We start from the raw sequence: 20,073 nt of genomic DNA, 5'->3' as shown, positions 1-20,073 counted from the left end.
TCACAAAGGTCTGGACATAAATAGTAGAAACCAAAAACAAAGTCTGAAATAGGAAATGGAGAAAGGCACTGCTTTGAAATAAAGTTGTAGCCACAATGTTTGGATCTGTTGTTTAGGATATGAGTCCACCTCCCAGCTTTTGGACAAACTCTAAAATGGAGGCAGCAGGTTAGAAACATGTAAAACAGTTCACAAGCTAGTCCCTGATGTTTCTCGGGCCTTTGGCTTCCATTATTCATCATCCAGTTGCCAGCGTTTATAGCCTGAACGCTGAAGATACATTTACACACAGTTCTGCAAGCCAGCTGCAGGAAGAATGTAAGAAACACACAGAACTACACACTGTAAACATCTGCTCACACAGGAGACCCCCCACTAAAACACACACACACACACACACTCGCAAAGACTTCAAACACGTAGCCAGTCACAGAACAGACTCAAGCTGAAGGTAATGAGAGATAGATATCGCTCAGAAGGAAAAGAGAAGAGTGTTTATTTAGTCCCAAGTGTTCAAAACAAATGTCTTGTTGTCTTTTATTAAAGAAACACACTAGTAAATGAAAATGTCTGAGTCTGTCAAAAGCTGATTTGAGATTCTCACAGCTGGAAGCTGCACACATTGTAATATGATCAAGATATTGGTAGGTACCAGCGTATTTAATGTTTTGTCTGATTTTGTGGATATTCACAGACAGTTTATCCACTCTTGACTGCAGTAAAAGTTTTTTTCTATTTACCTGGGAAGAGTTTACACTAGAAACATTTCTGGCTGAACATTTCTGTTAAGATATCATGGCATTTAGAAATGAGAGCATTAAGTTGCTGTCACATTAAACCTTTGTGGTTCATGTCATTCTGTGAAACAGGAGCACCCAACGTGGGGCTGGAAGATAGACGGTTAGCTAACAAAAATGCAAAAGATAAATCTCTCAAATGATGTTGCTCCAGGCCACCTCATATATATATATACATACACGTGGGTTAGACAATGAAACTGAAACACCTGTCATTTTAGTGTGGGAGGTTTCATGGCTAAATTGGAGCAGCCTGGTGGCTAATCGTCATTAATTGCACACTGCACCAGTAAGACCATGTGCATCCAATGGTTCAAACATTGGATCCTAAAGGCGGTGCCGTGTATCAGGACGACAATGCACCAATACACACAGGAAGACTGGTGAAAAATTGGTTTGATGAACATGAAAGTGAAGTTGAACATGACCACTGTGCAGGACTTGTATATGTCATTCCCAAGACGAACTGACGCTGTATTGGCTGCAAAAGGAGGCCCTACACCACACTAATAAATTACTGTGGTTTAAAACCAGGTGTTTCAGTTTCATTGTCCAACTCCTGTATATATATATATATATATATATATATATATATATATATATATATATATATATATATATATATATATATATATATATATATATATATATATACACCATTTCTTAACCTGCTCTTTCAGTGCTATATAAAGTTTCATGCTCAAAAAAATACAATTACAGTTTACCCTATTAGAGTCTAAAGTAGTGCTGTACTAACCCGCCCCTTTAGGTCATATTGGACAAAGAAGAAAGCATCTCTTTTACTTGTACTCAACCCAAATGTCTGCAACGCAGAATCACACATCATGCCAATCTCTGTTAAAATAAATGGGATTTCACTCGCAAAACATTCCTGAGTAAAATGTGTGACCACAGCTTTAGTGATTTCTGCCACTGGAGCTCCATTACTACACAATCTAATGCCTAGAGACTTTATACATCTCAAGCCAACATCTGGCATTCAGGTACAGTTAATAGTGCTGAAATCATCACAGGGCTATGAAAATGAGAATTATCTAAAATAATGAATCAAATTTTGACAGCACCAACTATTTTCAATTCACTGGTTACTCATGACAGAAAGTATGCAGCAGGAGGTCAGCATACCTAATGGTGCTTTTCCACTGCATGGTACCTACACTAATCTACTCAGTTTTTCTGCTTTTCCATCAGGTGAATTTGGTCCTCATCTCTGGAATGCGTTCTTTATTAGTCCCTGCTCTCTTGTGGTTCCAAGTGGAAAAGCTCCATAAGGAAACTGGCCTCCCCTGGCTTCCAGTCACAGTCTTTGAAGAAACTCAGAAGTAAAAGGTGTTAACTCTTTTGCACTGGGGTTTCTGATGTGTGTTCTATTTCAAGTCTCATCTCCTGGTAAGAGAGCAGCATTTGTGATAAAAACCTGAACTGGCCTCAGAGTAGAAAAGATAAATATGAAATTCTCTTTATAATATGTGAGCTATATCTCTGTTAAAAATACACGATCATGCTATGCCAATGCAAACAATGTCTTGTGTTTTGTGTAGAATACATTTCAGACAAATTTCTTGTTCTCAGTGTGGATCTCGCTGTGATGTGATCTGTATTAGACTCATGGGGCCAGAGGTGATCAGAGAATGGGCACATCCTTGAAAACCAGGAAAACTTTCTGGGTAAATGTGACAATAAAAGACTTAGATTGGGAACAAATCCTGGTGTGACTGTGGTAATCACTTATTCATTAATTCAAAGCACTTCATCCCAGTCAGGGTCACACTGTTTCCAGAGCCAACCTGGAATTATGTCTGTGGGCATGTCAAGGTAAAAAAAGAACACAGAGCCTCAAATAAAGCGTTATGTTGCAGTGGAGCTGGGTGGGTTATTTACAGTGAGTTATATGAATAAAAAAAACACAGCAAAGTGCTCTATTCGTGTGTTTTCTTGGGCTGTGGTTAACACAACATAAGGAGCATCGCCTGCTTTTCTCTGCTGTTCTTACTCTTCACAAGCTCAGGAGGACGGCTCTAAACTTGGCCTCAGTGTATCATACCCCTCTGATCTGACTTCACTGTAAACAACGAATAAACCATGACTCTGTGTCCTGACTCTGTCTCTTAATCTCTGGCCCTTCAGCTGAATTCAACCACAATGACATAATGCTGGTTGACGTATCCTTGGTTCCTTGGTGGACACGCCAGGGGATCTGGGTCATTTCGTGGAAAAGAGCTCACAAGAAGAACACGCCACACTCCTCACAGACAATGACCTGAGGAGAGGATACCAACCCAGAACCCCAGGCCCTGGAGCTGTAGGGCAGTGACATTATCTGCAGCACTAGTAGAATAGCACATACATGTTTTGTGGAACTTGGGGCAGAGTTAAGACAGAAATGCTCTTGCTTGTGAAATTATGTGCTACGTTCTGATAGCACAAGTTCGCCAAGTTGTCCGCAGTTGTAAATTCTTCATACAAGATCATGTCTGGCCCAGTGAGATTCTATTTGAGCTTTCATACCTGGTCAAACAGACTGAGATCAAACAGACTGAATAAAGTATTATGGTGTCACCTTCTTAATTTGGGTAAACATCCCCTGAATAAATATACAGCACAATATATACCATGACATCCAGCTTAGTCTCTTAAAGAGGCATGTTTTAGCTTAAAAAAGAAAACAACATACATGGCTTTTCAAGGTCACAAAAAATTCATGTCTTCGATCAAACTGACAGAGAGGTCACTCAGAATCTCTTCATTTTCTACAAACTTGTAGCCAAACAGAGTCATGGCAGGGCCACAAACCTTCTGCACCACCTGGGCTAATTTGAAGGGCATAGTGACCCTCCACTTCTCTATCTGCTGGGAGGAGTTCTTCTGGGTAGAGTAGACTCCACTAACCTCACTAGAGGCATGAGTGTTCTTCAGGATCCAGTCCTTCACTTTAGAAGTGAAGGGGATCCCAGTGAACTGATACATCTCTGCAGCTTTCCGCATGGGAAACCTAGCAATGTCTTCATAGCGCACTAGCATGTAGCGTCCATGAAGCCAGGCGGGACGTTTCAACCCTGTTTCTGCAGACATACGGATGTTGTCGCAGTTTCCTTTGAGCTTCCTCACTTCATCGTCATCATCAGGAATTTCGCCGTCTGTTGCCCACCTCTTCCAGTTCTTGTAATTCTTTGAAAATGCCACCATCCTTGAAGCTAGCACGGCCCGTGGGTCCCGGACTAGCTGGATGAATTTCATGTCCAGACGAGGATCTTCCACTAGGGGGCGCAGCGTCTCTAATTGCCGAACACGGACAGATTTGATGGCCCTGTGCTGCTTTTGAAGGCAGGATTGCGAGGCCAGGGTGAAGTTTAGTGGACCACAGCGGCGGTTGCGACAATGGAAGCGTTCAAAAACCTTTTTGACAAATGGTGTGCAGACAGGATCTTCACAAAGGGATTGACTGGATTCCCGGCGAAAAAGGGAAGTTGTGACATGCTCCTGAGGCACTGGCTCGATGAAGCTTTCCAAAAGAGAAAAATCACATAGGAAGAGTTGCTGGAGGACATCCCGATAGGCTGAAGCAGAAACTGTCGCGTTTGTCCGGCCACCTTCCAGGGTTAGCATGCGTTCCACGTGCCACAGAGGCTCGAACAGGTAGAACATATTCGCCCCCTGCTGGTTAAAGAACTCACCCACGAAGGATGAGCCTGTCCGTGTGGTGGCCAAGAGAAGGATGTGCTTCCTGCCATTTGAGGCAGAAGCAGATAGCAAGCCTCCCTCGAAGAGTTCAGTGAAGTTTTCCAGTCTTCGATTGGTGTATCGATATAAAGGGTCTGAGAGAAGTACATTGGAGCCATTTCGTCTGACACTAATCCAGTCTAAGCTGCCGGCCTGGAGTGGAGGCTGCTTCAAAGAGAGCTTGTCTGAGACCCTGAAAAAAAAAGAGAGGTGCAAAACTAGTTAAAAACTGCTTAGAGCATATACTCATTAAGGCCCACAAGATGATCCATAGCTTTCTAACCCAGGTCATGGCATATCCACCATAAAATGATCACACATTCATTAAAGAAGATGCATATCCCCCTCGTCTCCACAGTGGAACACAGTTCTGTTTCTTAATGAAGCGTCTGTGACCTGCTTTGGTCCAAACCCCACGAGCCCCACAGCAGTGTTCTCCCCCTGTGTAAACAGCCCTGTTCAGAACGCCCGCTTTCAGCACCTGTTCCTTTAAATGATAATGAGCCTCTCGCTGTTCACCCCGACCCCGAGCGCACAGCAGTGAGGAGCAAGGGGTAGAAGCTCTGGTTTTTAGCCGTTTTCACTCAGTTCTCTTTCTTCTCCATTCTTGTTTTCTCAGGTTTTACTCAGTGCTCTTATTTCTCCGTGCTAGTTGTGTCTATTTTGCTGCATTTAACCTTGGACGAGGGGGTGGGGCAGAACCATAAAGGCTCATTTTATCATGTGTTTTATGACTTAGGCAGCACAGAGAAAACTGACTGGGGGGGTCTTGTTTCACACAGTGTGGGTTGGTGTACTCCAGATCCACACATTAATGTGAATATGCACCAAACAAGGGCATTTTCATAGTACATCACTGCACACACAATCTAACTGTCTTCTCTTGCCTAATTTAATGTTATGTGAAGCCTTCCTGGATCTTTAGTGTTGTGTATCTGCAACAGTGGCGGATGCTGGTCTTTCAAGGATGGGAAGCTCAATTTCGGCCTACATCATAAAATGTGTCGGTGTATTTATACATAATTCTACCCTCCGTTCCTTTTAAAGAAAATGATCTGTGACCCTGTCGTACCAACAAGGCGTCTTTTCCAGGGACTTGACTAGTGTCCTCTCAATGGCCAGCAGAGCTAGGCTGCTTAAACGGCCTTGGCCCATGTGAAGTGTGTCCGTCTGTGCTCCCACGGATCTTTACATCAAAGGCTCACTGATTTGCTCATTTCGCTGTCAATCAAAAAGGGATTCAGCCTCAGACAGATCATCCAATCATCATGCAGAAGCTGAGCGTCTGGGCCAGCCGAGGCCAGCCCACTGCCCCATAGATCCCCAGAGACGCTGAGCGTCCGATCGGCGGGACAAAGCCCAGCGTTTATCCAATGACTCGTCTCGTTTCGCTGCACTTCTCTGTTTCGCTATTGAACTCTGGACGCTCAGCGTCTACACTGTTTAAAGCACCGTGAAGCTGCGGGAATGATTGAGAGGAAAGCCGCGTCTTTACCAGTGATAAGAAGCTGATTCTGAACAAAAGTTGAGCGTGTTGTAGTGCATATTTATTCAATGACATGTACACACAACAGTATATATTTGATCACTTATTTTTTGACATTTTAGGGGAAGCTGAGTTTCCCTTGCAGTCTTAGAGCAATCGCCTCTGATCTGCAATTGTTCTGTCTAATGTCCTGGCATTTTTTGGTTGTCCTGGCACCATGGACCCAAAGAATGACATTTCACACCAGTGAATACAAGTTACACTGAGGAGAGACAAAAAAAATTAACACTTGATTTGACAAACGGACCTGTATTTTTATCCAGTTTGATGAACCGAGGCATTACTTCTGACACACCTTGAAGGCAGCAACACAAAGGAAACACTCACTCCAGCCCTGACTTACTTTGAGATGATGTTGTTCTCCTTCTCGATGACGACCAGAGCCACGAACAAGATCAAGCACAAAAAGATGGTGTATTTATTCCTCATTCTTGTGTGTGACTAGGTTCAGGTTATGTTTCCACAGACAGGAAAGTTTCTGCAGGCTCCGGCTACCCTCAGTTCTCAAACACTTCTGGGTTGACTCTGAAATACACAGATAAACACACATTCACACAAACAAACGTTAGCTCACACTAGTAACACTGAGGACACTGTAAGAGCACTGACCATTGGCTGTTTGTTGTGCAGTTAATTTCCAGACCGTGTTATTCATAGCTACAGACGATTTTAGCCTGCTGTTATTATGATGGACGTTTCTTTGAAAAATAGCTCCTTATGTACACCTTCTTCTTTTTTGCTGCCATCTTCATTCACTTTTGAGTCTTGCAGTAAGTCTCGCATGTGACTGGAAAGTTTTCCTTCCAGTTTTGGCGCTGCTCACAACCAAACTCCAGAGATTCAGGCGACAGCAGGGAAAGGCACAGCCAATCACAGTGGCCATGTGTGGCCTCCAGGAGGGAGGACTCCAATAGAGAACCTGATTTAACCCTTTCTGCACCTCTAGGTTAATTAGACGTTGACAGACGTTGGGGATCAAATTATTGGTGGGGACAATTCAATTCAACGATCGCTGGATATTGGTGGGGACATATCACCTCCATCCATGATAATTCTATGCCTACAATTCCATTTGCGATTGGGCAAGACTCACTGGTGTGTATATGGTAGTTGGTCCAGTTCCCAGCCATTTGCTATGAAATAAGTGCCAGTTCCCATTCGACTGTGTGTGTATGTGTGCATTTATATTCCTGATCTGTGTGTATATGGCTAGTCTTGGCAGTAGTTACAGAAGCTTCATGACTTCATCATTCCTCACTCAGTCCGATGGCACTGTTTTGAATCAGCTGTTGTGTGGAGGAGGTGTGATGAATCTACTGGTCCCAATCAGGTCCTGTAGCCAGCCCACCCACACAGAGCAACACAGACAAAAGCAAATGTCCCTTTCTATCTGTGACACTGTGTTTTATCACAGCATCTAACTTTCTGTACTCTTCAAGCCGACTCAACTCTCTCTGGCTCCGTTTACAGAGAGAAACTCGCTTGGTTTGGTTCTTTGCTGATGGGGTTCTGACAAATAAAAAGCAACGCTTGAGCTTTTAAGAGAGTGTCATGCTGATGAACGCTGACTTTACGCAACACAGTGTTTGCTGAAGAGTGAACCTTCTGACCATAGAAGAACAGTCAGAGTGATCCGACTGAAACTGTAGCCGCTACAAAATAAACACACCACAGGAATGTTGATGTTATAAGTAGCTACACACTAAATTATGAAGATAAAATGAAAGGGTTTAAACGCATGAAATAAAAGGGGATTTTCCACCAGGGAATAAAAACACAGCACTGTTAAAGGACAGAGGGAAGTGTGATTGTGAGTTAACTTTTTTTTATCACATCAGACAGACAACACTTTAAAGAGGAAGTTACGATGTGTGTGTGGGTGTGTGTGTCTGTTCCAGATTATTATCAAGTTGTTAAATCTATGCCCCACAAAGTAATTATTGTTTTTTAAGGTGAAAACATGTTTAAAGGTTAGGTTTAGGGTGAGGTTTAGGGTCCCCTCCGAGCAAAAACTCTTTGGGCAGTTGAGATTTGGTTGAAAAATGAAAGGTGAAAAGATGACTAAGTAAAGAGACATCCCTCTGCGTCTAAATTTGGTTGAGAATTGATCTGATGCGGTCTGATAAATAAATCTGTTTTGGGTTACATTTGGACCAAATATTCCAGACCAAACACAGCCCAAATTTCAATGTCGATATTTGAAATAAATAAAGACCATGACGGACCCACCAGGTTTAGTTGACGTCTGGGGTTTTGTAAGGGAACGGGTAGGTGTTAGGGTTCAGCTGATAGTAGTTCTGGTTAAATACGGGTAAAATCTCCATAAAATAAATGTGTAAAATAAAAGTGTAAGGTCCCCACAATGCAATAAAAATAATGTGTATGTATGTGTGCATTTGTGTGTGTGTGTGTGTCTAAAAGTAAACACCTGTCAGATGTTACAGCCCCCTCTCTCTTCATCAGTGAGAAAGACATGCGCCACCTGTTCTTTCGTTCGTCCAGAGACGAGAAGAGAGACACTCCTTTGATCACTTCCATGAATGTATTTATATATTTAAATACACACAAACGTATGGAAAATGTAGAGAGTCTTGGTCAAAATGACGTGTTTGTTGATCTTTCTCCTCCACAGGGAACAATCTCCGTCATCTCCCAACAACAATGAGCAGTTTCATAACGACTGTGGTTCTTTTACAACGTGAAGAAGAGTCCGTGGAGAAAACGCCTAATTTATTCTTAAAGACTTTTTCATTTTTTTAAGATTTTGAAGTTCAGTTTTTCAAATTCACTAAAAGGAAATATAAAATCTGTGGTGATTTTTAGACAGGCCACATTTTGGGTATTTTTTCACACTGCATTAAATTTCCTCACATGTTTTCTGATGATAAGATGAGATAAGGTTGCAGTGCCTGGCTGACGGTGGAGTGGACGGGTTAAGTCCCTCTTCCTCACACGTTTATCAGATAGGAACAGAAACCACACTTCAACCACACGGAGTGACGGGTTTCACTGCTGTTTTTGCTGAAGCGATACTTTGAGAAACAGCTGCCTCTAAACGTCACACAAAGACAAATGGCCTGTGGTTGTCTTTTCTACCTCTCACTTCAGTGTGTGATGGTAAAAATAACAAAGAAAAATTCAAATACATTAAACAGTAAAATGAATATTGTTTGCATTCAGTTTAACATTTTTTTACATTTAATAAAATGTAATAAAACATATATAACATACCATCCTCCCACAGCCGTTGGTAACACACATTGGTAGGTGGATTGGAGGCTCAAAAGTGTCCGTAGGTGTGAGTGAACGTGGGAGTGTGTGTTGCCCTGTGAAGGACTGGCGCCCCCTCCAGGGTGTGTTCCCACCTTGCGCCCAGTGATTCTGGGGAGGCTCCGGATTCAGAGCCCCTAAGGTGTCGTGGTGGTTGTTTGTAATAAGGCGTGGCCATGAAATAATATTTTGTGACCACAATATATTGAGATCTGTGAAATAATAGAGCAGTGAGTAAATAATATATATAAGCCAAAAGAAAATATATTACTTTGTGGTCCCAGTATATTATTTTGTGGCCACAGTTTATTTTCTTGTGCACTCAGTATATTACATCTTGATCTCAGTGTATTTTCGGTAGTCATGGCTCCATAGGGCTAAGGGCCACATCTGAGGCTGAATTGTTCTCTCCGCCTGAACTTCAGGAAGTAAACAGTAATTGGGCGTTCAAATCTGCAGAAGTGTTTTCACTGTTGAGGAGATGTAACTTCTTTATACTTCAACAAAATCGACTGATGTTTGCACACAGCTGTATGTAGGTTACACTGTGGGAAGTCAACCTCAGATGCTCTTCTCACGCAAAGCTTCTCCTAGCATTTGCACATAAAGCTTTAGCCCACAGCTGCAGAGACCTTTTCTGCTAGGTTCTGAACGATACTCTGGGTTAAACACGTTAAAATAAATCAAATAACCTTGTCTATGACTATTTTCAGCTTCTAAACCTCGATGAAAGAGAGGGAAACTCTGGTCTTTAGCAGTAAACAAGACAAAAGCAAATGTGGACCACACAGCTTTCAGCCAATCAGAACGAACAGCAGTGAGGACCACATAAAAAATTGCAAATTCCACCAGGACTGATGACGGCTTACCCTACCAAACAAACCGAGAGAGGAGAAGGAAGGGTGGCAATTTTATAAGAGAAGGACATGATGGATCTTTAGAAGAAACCAAAATGAACCGTGGCGTGGCGTTCCCACACAGAAGAGCCAGATGAGTTTAGAGAGAAGAACACTTGCTCTACACAGGTGCAGGACAGGCCCAGACTTTCCTTACAGTGATAATCAGGGATTTCCGCTTTTTAAAGGGGACATTTCATGAAAAAAATCCCTTGTTCAGAGCATGTTCACGTTAAATTGTGGATCTGGAGCCCACCAACCCACCCACTGTGAAACTAGACCACTGTGTGCTGAACATCAGAAGACACAGGATAAAACGAGGCGTTCTGATTCTGCTCCGCTTCTGACTTCAAGGGCAGAGACTTTAGAATCTCCAAGCACCCTCGTTTGCATAAAGTACATAGAAAAGCATGAAAAGAAATGAGACGCATTGGAGTGGTGCACTTTAAAGCAGGTGAATTAACTCAGAATACGGGGTGATTACAATTATCTACAGCAGAGGAAATGGAAGAGATAAGAATTCTCAGTAAAACAGAACAGTGAATAGAAAGTAAAGAGAGATCTGTGGTCTCTCATGCGCACACACACACACACACACACTCCTGCCACTTATCTCTTTGTTTCATGACTTTAATCTCACAAGGTTAAAAGTGCCACCACAGAAACCAAGCGCCACCAAATACTTTTAAAAATACACTTAAAATAACACTTCTCCACCAATGAGGAACTGCATCGCATCCCATTCACGAACCTAATTTGGCCACATTCTGTGTGTTTCCTTCCGCAGAAAATGATTCGCTAACCAGACAATTTAGTCTGTGTGGGCGAGTCGAGATAAAGAAGTTCCAGAAAGAGCTCAGAGCCTCAAATAAAGTGTAACAGCGCAGTAGAGCTGAACGGGTGATTTACAGAGTGTTATAGAAATAAATAAACGGAAATAAAAACAGGAACAAGCTCCATTTGTGTGTTTTCTGGGGCTGGGTTTAGTGCGACTTGAGGAGGGTTGGTTACAGTTCTTCACTGTTTATGAGCTCAGCAGACGACTCATATCTCACAGCAGAGCTGGAACACAGCCTCCACAGCGCCCCCACTGATGACGTATCCTTGGTTCACATCTAAACTGGTGAAAACGCTCCAAGAATCAGCTCAGGAAAGGAACCAGCTCAAGAATCAAAGCTCATTCGTTGGAAAAGCACTATAACAGAGCATTATTATTACAGCTCAACACACTTGGAGGAGAACACTAACAGATGCCCCTGTTAATTCCCTGTTTTAGTGGAAGGCGTGTGGCCAGCTTTGGCTGTGAAACAACAGACACTTTCAAATAACAGCGCTCTGACCGAGGTGTGTGTTAGTAAACTCTGAGCTGACCCTGGTCAGTCCTGCGGTGGTGTTTCAGTCGCTGACCACAGCGCTGACGGACACACACTGGATTTATCAGTTTGAGAAACAAACAAACACACACAGAGGCTCTGGCTTCCCTCTCTCTATCACACACACACCTCCTTGTATCTACACTCACTGTCTACACGCTCCACTGACCATTCAGGAGCACTGTGTGTTTCTACAGTGATCTACAATCTGTTGTCGTTATCCGCTTTTTCACCTTGTTCCTCAATCCTCAGGATCCCCACGACCAGGAAAAGCAACCAGGCAGGACGTGAGTAGAGCCGAGTAGAGTAGGTACAAAACGGCACCATGTGGGTCATCTCTCCAGCTGCTTTAGACTCATCTTTATTTGCATTGAGGTACAAACCAATTAAATTCAGTACCTTTCTCTTTAAATAAACCACTTTTATTTGGAGGATGAAGTTAGACTCTGTGGTTTCCTCTGGAGGTGGTTTCTGAGACGCTGCGACCGCAGTGGTGCTGGGGCTAGCTTCAAAACCTACCAGAGGGGATTAGATTATTCACACCACACTAACATTTCAGTGCGACTCAACAGTGAAACTATACAAAACACAGGGCAATTAACATTCAGGCCCTGACTGAGAACACAAACACAGAAGGAGAACATCTGCAAAACAGAGAAGGTGCTGGTGGTCTCAGAAGAATCAGATCTTTGAAACTGGAGGAACAGCAAGACAAAGCCACTGCTGAACATGAGTTACTTGAGCCGAATGTGTCACAGCAGTTCTTCCAAAAACTGACGCTCCTCTATATGAGGAGACAAATGAGGTCTCAGGATCCTGAAACTCCAGTCGCACTTGAGTAAATTTTTTACTGAAGCATTAGGCGTAATCGCCCTTCAAATTCAAACAGATCTTTCAGGGACACGCTCCAAACGGAGGATTATGACGCCTTGTGAATCATATGCAGTGCAGCGCCCAAAGAAGCCCATAGATGTCAGTGTTTTCTCCTTTAAACTCTATGATCCCCAGTGTATTATCTCAGTTTAATGTAGTTTCAGTGGATTACGGCGCTTTATTTAAGAACGAGCAGAAAACAGCAGGAGGAGCAGCTGAGGTCTCTGGAGTTAGCTGTAAATGTACAGTTCCACCTTAAATGGTGAAGCAATTACACTCTGGTGCCTGAGGCTACTGCAGCATTTAAGGTGGAGCTGGAAGTGTGAACAGAACTCTGCAGAATGAGAATCTGAGCTGAGCTCCATGTCACAGAAGAGTGAGGAGAGGGGGGTGATTTCTGATTGTGGAACTCTTCTGAAGGAGAACGAGGCCCTAAATGTAACTAAAGTCCAGCAGCTCCTCTGATATCACTGCAGACTGGTGCAGAGCTGCTACAGAGCGGCGCTAGTCACCTGGGAATGAAGCGCTGCTCTGTTTTATTTGTGTTCTGATGATGTATCAGGGTCTATTCGTAGGGGGGTAAGTAAGGGGTAAGAGGACACTCAGAAACAAGGGGGTTGAGGGGAAATAAGAAATTGGACGGGGCCTAACTGGGACTTCAGGTCTCGTGGCTTAACCCAGCTATACTCTGTGTGTGTGAGCAGGGAGCCAAACACACTCGATGCTATCGATATGATACAATATTGCCCACCTCTACGTGGGCTCTAGTCTAAGACCCAAAGGGCTGCCTCAAAGCAGCATCCTCAGCCTTGAGTGAGTGTGTGTGTGTGTGTTTGTGTGTGTGCGACACAGGTGCTGTTAGGCGAGTGCTGGATGTTTGTTCAGTGGTTTCTCTCAGCGTGAGAAGCCCACTCAAAGCCCCTCTGTGTGACATTCCCAGCCGAGTGTGAGCACACAAACCTGCAGAGGAAATTTCCACCAATCTCCAGCCGAGTCTGTTCTCAAACTCCCTGCTTTACTCGAGGCAAACAAGCACAGAACACAGCGTTCACGTCCAGGAAAATCAGCCCAGCTCAAAGAGGTCTTACAGCACTGGCCTGGGGTCATCTGATGAGATCGCTGTGTAAACTGGAACAGGGCCGGCCCGTGTGTGTGATGGGGTTTATACGGTGTTTGATCAGGGCTTGGTGCCGTAGCCTTAGCCAAACAACAACACAAAGAGAAATACAGAGAACCTCCCTAATTCCTGAGAGAGTGAGCTGTGGCCAGTGGAAATTCTCAGATCATCCAGCCTCCGTCAGCACAGGAGCTGAAGTGTGGACCGCTCTGTTCCTCTTTTTCTGGATCATTCTGCTCTGAAATTAAAAGCTAAACTGAGAGAGATTGGTGTGACCTGATCTCAGAGAGCGCCTCAGCATCTCACACACACACACACACACACACACACACACACACACCTGTGGACAGTTTCACACACTCACCCAGTCACTCACACACACACACACACACACACACACACACCTGTGGACAGTTTCACACACTCACCCAGTCACTCGCACACTCACCCAGTCACTCACACACACACACACACCTGTGGACAGTTTCACACACTCACCCACTCACTCACTCACACACTCACCCAGTCACTCACACACACACACACACACACACACCTGTGGACAGTTTCACACAATCACCCAGTCACACACACACACACACCTGTGGACAGTTTCACACACTCACCCAGTCACTCACACACACACACACACCTGTGGACAGTTTCACACACTCACTCACTCACACACTCACCCAGTCACTCACACACACACACACACACACACACCTGTGGACAGTTTCACACAATCACCCAGTCACACACACACTCACACCTGTGGATAGTTTCACGCACTCACCCAGTCACTCACTCACACACACACACCTGTGGACAGTTTCACACACTCACCCAGTCACGCACACACACACACACACACACACCTGTGGACAGTTTCACACACTCGCCCAGTCACTCACACACACACACCTGTGGACAGTTTCACACACTCACCCAGTCACTCACACACACACACACACACACCTGTGGACAGTTTCACACACTCACCCACTCACTCACTCACACACTCACCCAGTCACTCACACACACACAAACACACACACACACACCTGTGGGCAGTTTCACACACTCACCCAGTCACTCACACACTCACACCTGTGGACAACCACTCCAGCTACTGCATGACGAAGCTGAATGTACTGCCCCTCAAATTATCATGGCAGCGTACAGTGTGGTGAAATGCATCCTTAGATCTTCAGTCTAATCCGTATGTGCTCTACGTATCTGATGTAAACTTAACAGTATGATATTTAAATGTTTAATGTTATAAAGCAATCACTTGTTCAGAGAATGTTTAATGTGTGAATCTGGAATCTGGATCACAGCATTGGACCCGCGTTAATGTGAGAGCGCAAAGACGAGGTTAAACTCAGCAAAACAGACACAACGAGTGCGGAGAAATAAGAGCACTGAGTAAAAACAGAGAAGAAAGAGAACAGAGTGAAAACGGCTAAAAACCAGAGCTTCTGCTCCTCACTGCTGTGCGCTCGGGGTCGGGGTGAACAGCGAGCGGCTCATTATCATTTAAAGGAACAGGTGCTGAAAGCGGGCGTTCTGAACAGGGGCTGTTTACACAGGGGGAGAACACTGCTGTGGGGCTCGTGGGGTTTGGACCAAAGCAGGTCACAGACGTTTCATTAAGAAACAGAACTGTGTTCCACTGTGGAGACGAGAGTGATGTGTGTCCTTGAAAGAATCTGTCTAGAAGTTAAAGATTAGATGCTGCAGTGAAGGGTGTGTGTGGTAATTATTCACTGCTGCTCGGGGTCATTTTTATTACAGAGAAAAACAGAGGAATGTAACACTGACTCGAAAACTGTAAACTCAGCAATCACAGCCACATCAAAGTGTTCGACACTAATCACCACTGACCTCTCCATTATTACTCACCTACTCTCTCTCTCTCTCTCTCTCTCTCTCTCTCTCTCTCTCTCTCTCTCTCTCTCTCTCTCTCTCTCTCTCTTTCACCATCTCCCATTCTTGACCAACCCACCCTCTCTTTCCTTCCTTGATTGCTGTCTTTCTCCCTTTTTCTTTTTGTACCTCTCTGTTTCTCACCTTCTATCTATCTATCTATCTATCTATCTATCTATCTATCAACCTGTCTACCAGTCTTGACCACCCCCACCCTCTCTTTCCTTCCTTGATTGCTGTCTTTCTCCCTTTTTCTTCTTTTTTACCTCTGTTTCTCTCTCTCTCTCTCTCTCTATCTATCTATCTATCTCGTATTGTGCCTACGCTCTGAACAGTTTATACTTTACACTTTGTCATTTCTGTCTTTCACCTGACCACATTTCATCATCTCATCATTTCATCTTTACTGCTCATTACTGCTCATTACTGCTCATTACTGCTTATTACTGCTCTGACGAAGGAGAAGAGGTGAAGAGAGTTATAAATAACCTGTTACTGACCCCTGGGGGAGTTATAAATAACTTGTTACTGACCCCTGTGGTCTCCAGTCCACCTCCTAATCAGTCTCAGCCTCGTTACCTCACACTGAGAGGGCGGGGAGCGGTGTAAATGTTAATGGAGGGCTTTCCCTTTAAACCGCTGCTGTATCACACAGTTATTAGATTAAAGGGACTCTGTGTGGTCCGAGCAGCAGCGAATTCAGACTCGGTCGAGATCAGGGATGAACTCTGTTGAAACTGTTGACTGGGTCAGAGTACAGTGTTTATCTGTCGTCCAACACACGGGGTAAGGCTTCTCAAGTCCAGACCCGATTCCTAAAGCCCTGGTGCCCAGACCCAGTCTCTCCAACCCAGAGGTGTTCAGAAGGTAAAGACAAATCCAAATGCATCCATAAGCATGGGTCTATGTTAAACATAAACAGTTATTAACGAGTTGTTTTTTAATGGAAAGCCTGTTCAAACCAAACTACTGCCGTACTGAAAAGACTTTCCAGTTCCATTTACTCGATTACTGGATTTGCAGTTTGACGGTGATGTTTTTAATTTTGCTAAAAGCAAGCACCACGTTTTTTCAACCGGGGATTTAATAAATACTTCATTAAGGATCAGAGCATCGCTGGGAACCAGACATCTGTAGAAATACATCTCCTATAAAGGTCTGGCCGATAAAAAGGTGCTGTGTGTGACATAATCACAGCCACAGCTCCCTGGAGTTCTGACTTCAATAATCCAGAGATTTCACCAGTTTCATGTGATGTTAAAGAACATTTTTATTTTCTCAGAAGACGTCTCCTCGCCAGAAAACCAGTCTAATGTGTTCACAAAGCCCTGTGTCTGTAAACAAGTAACAAACCAAGTGTTTTGGTCAAACATGGTCGGCTTCTAAACGCTGAAAATCTTGAAAAGAGATGAGGATGAAAGTAAACGTAGAGGGAAAGTGCTACAAAACTAAACAGCTCGAGTTACACATGAGTTTCTGTGGGAATTCAAACAGTGAATAAACACAGACGTGTTACACATACAAACAACAGTTGTTTTATTTTCCCCCTCAAACACACCGTTCCACCTTAAAAGACGTGGAGCTTCTGAACGTAAACAAACGACAGAACTGCAGCACAATCGTAGACGTCCCCTTTAGGTGGAGCTCAGGTGGAAACCAGTGAGTTGTGTTTAAGCCGTAGAGGATTACACACTTGAAGGCGCGGGAAGTGAAGTGTGTCCAAATCCAGGTCTCAGATCCGACCCCTTGAACACTTGAACTCTCGTGCCCCTCTTGCCCACCTACAACAACGTCATCAAAGTGCACACTTAAATGAAGGGTTTAGGGCAAGAATTGGGACGGGGAAAGACTGCGGAGGGGGAAATCCTGGACATTTTTTGCGATTTAAAAATCCTGGACAGATTTTTTAGGTCCCAGATAGAGGACGTGTCCAAGCGACAAGACAATGTCTGTTTAACGTCTGTTACCAATAGCACTAGCGCGCTAACACTGCTGCACATCTAACAGACACAGAGTGAATGTCACTTTACTGCTTTAAGCACAGCTTTATAACACAGTGTCTCTCAGACTGTGGCCCGTGAACGTCAGAGGAATGTTACCACCACAGTGAAGCTGTCTGAGGGGGATGGGGGGTGGGTGGAGGGGGCTTCAGGGAAAACAACACACACACACACACACACACACACACAGAGTTAAGCCCAGCATTCACTGACAAAGATCCATGTATATATACTCTCTCTCTCTCTCTCTCTCTCTCTCTCTCTCTTTCTCTCTCTCTCTCTCTCTCTCTCTCTCTCTCTCTCTCTCTTTCTCTCTCTCTCTCTCTCTCTCTCTCTCTCTCTCTCTCTCTCTCTCTCACACACACACACAGAGTTAAGCCCAGCATTCACTGACAAAGATCCATGTATATATACTCTCTCTCTCTCTCTCTCTCTCTCTCTCTCTTTCTCTCTCTCTCTCTCTCTCTCTCTCTCTCTCTCTCTCTCTCTCTCTCTCTCACACACACACACACACACACAGAGTTAAGCCCAGCATTCACTGACAAAGAACCATGTATATATTTCTCTCTCTCTCTCTTTCAAACACACACACACACACACACACACACTATATCTCTCTCTCTACGTACACACACACATATTCTCTGTCTCTCTCTCTCTCTCTCTCTCTCTCTCACACACACACAACACACACACACAGAGTCTCCCTCGCTCTCTCACACACACAAGATTCAAAATTCAAGTGGCTTTATTGGCGCAACTGTTATGAGAATAATAATTCTCTCTCTCTCTCTCTCTCTCTCTCTCTCTCTCTCTCTCTCTCTCTGAAGCCCTATTGCTCTTGTACCCCCCTCCTTTCGCTCTCTCTCTCTCCCCCTCCCCCCCTCTGTCATTTCATTCTCTCTCACTCACTGGGTCCATTGTGGCCAGGGTTTGGAAGTTCATTTGTGTCATCTACCCCTTACTGACCACCCCTCCCCCTCCCCCTCCCCCTCCCCCACCCCGAGGGCCGTGGTGGGCAGATGTGGACGTTTACCATCAACACAGGGGTTTTCATCTCTGGGAATGAGCAAGGGACATTTGTTTATAAATAAAGAACTGGCTGTGCATGTGTGCGTGTGTATGTGTGTGTGTGTGTGTGTGTGTGTGTGTGTCTAACCACAGCACAACCAGCAAATTGGTTGGTTTGGTGGTGGTGGGGGGCCGGGGTTTAAGGGACCACCAGGAATAGCACACATAGCAATGTCCTGAGACCTTTTTGAAGATACACTGTACCCCCCCCCACAGACACACACACACACACACGAGCTCGGATCATTTCTGGGATTCACTCATTCATTCACACTCTGCTTTTTCTGATCACAGCCACTCAGTCTTCTTTAAACACACGAGGACAACATCAGTAATGCCCTTAGAAACGTGCTGTGTTTAACACAATAAAACCTTTATCGTGATATTTACATATCACTCTGTCACCGACCTGTGAACAAAGTTTCTTATTTTCTCAGTTTTACTATTATTATTTTGTATTTTCTTAATACATTGTTTATAATAATGTACCTTAGCTATTATAAGGGCTCTTTTAAAAACGAATTTATAATTATTTTAATTATTTAATTATTCAAATTCTTATTTCTTTATTATTTTTATTGCATTTACTTTTTTATTATTACTGTTAAAACTATATTTTATTGAAGCCAATGGTAATATTATTATATTCTTGTACACACACACACATACACACACACACACACAGTAAGTATCAAAGTTAATTAAATATTAATTAGCAGGTATTATTACCGTCCAGTCCTCCTCCATGTGCTGACCACAGCCTTCTCCGGACGGACACTTACATCCCTCATGGTCCAGTCGCCGGCAGCGCTCTGTTATCCTCCTCCAGCTCGTAAAGGTCTGTGTCTGTGATCCATCACATAATGTAATAATCCCCGTCCGGTTCTGTCAGAAATAAAGACCTACGGAAGACCCCCTCTTCACTCAGAGCAGGGGGTCTGAGAACAGGGCTCTGACATTGCTCCCAGCCTCAGGAGCAGGGGGTAGGTGACGCTGTTCTGACAGAGACCCGCGGCTCTCCTCCAGCATCTCCGCTCTGGCGAGGACTCCGGAGCAGGACAGGAGCACAACTAAAGCGTGATGACGTGAGCGGGTACTACAGCCCTCCACCAATCACTGTCGTACAAGCTGAGGCAGACCACGCCCGTTTCCTTTTCATTTTGTTATATGGAGAGAATTCTGCAGTGTCTTAGAGAGCCACTAGAGGGCATCAGAGACAGAACGAATAGAAGCGAATAGAGTATAATTAAGTTAATTGAGGATGTTCATACTCAGCAACTCGGCACAGAGTTAACTTTATTTTTTTTTAACCACAAAAACAAAAATAAATAAATTTAAAAATAAAAATCAAATAAAATAAAAAATCTGAAAGATATTTTACCTCCAGAATATTGTCCCTATATTTATTACTTTTACTCAGTTTTGTTTAGAATTTTTATCGGCATTTGTAACTTACAACA

General features: G+C 43.9%; 1 protein-coding gene across 1 annotated transcript; it reads right to left on the bottom strand.

The window, feature by feature from the left end:
• Positions 1–3,506: 3,506 nt before the first annotated feature.
• LOC136692866 (carbohydrate sulfotransferase 3-like) lies at positions 3,507–19,464 on the bottom strand. Its single transcript, XM_066666583.1, has 3 exons — positions 19,343–19,464; positions 6,428–6,609; positions 3,507–4,731 (listed from the first exon to the last, which is right to left on the bottom strand). The coding sequence occupies exons 2-3, from the start codon at positions 6,511–6,513 to the stop codon at positions 3,507–3,509; spliced, it is 1,311 nt and encodes a 436-aa protein (XP_066522680.1). The 5' UTR covers positions 6,514–6,609; positions 19,343–19,464.
• Positions 19,465–20,073: the final 609 nt, after the last annotated feature.

The sequence above is a fragment of the Hoplias malabaricus genome, chromosome 3 (assembly GCF_029633855.1).
Source record: "Hoplias malabaricus isolate fHopMal1 chromosome 3, fHopMal1.hap1, whole genome shotgun sequence".
NCBI lineage: Eukaryota > Metazoa > Chordata > Actinopteri > Characiformes > Erythrinidae > Hoplias > Hoplias malabaricus.
Note: the sequence above shows the minus strand (reverse complement) of the source record. Positions and strands in the feature narration are given on the sequence as shown.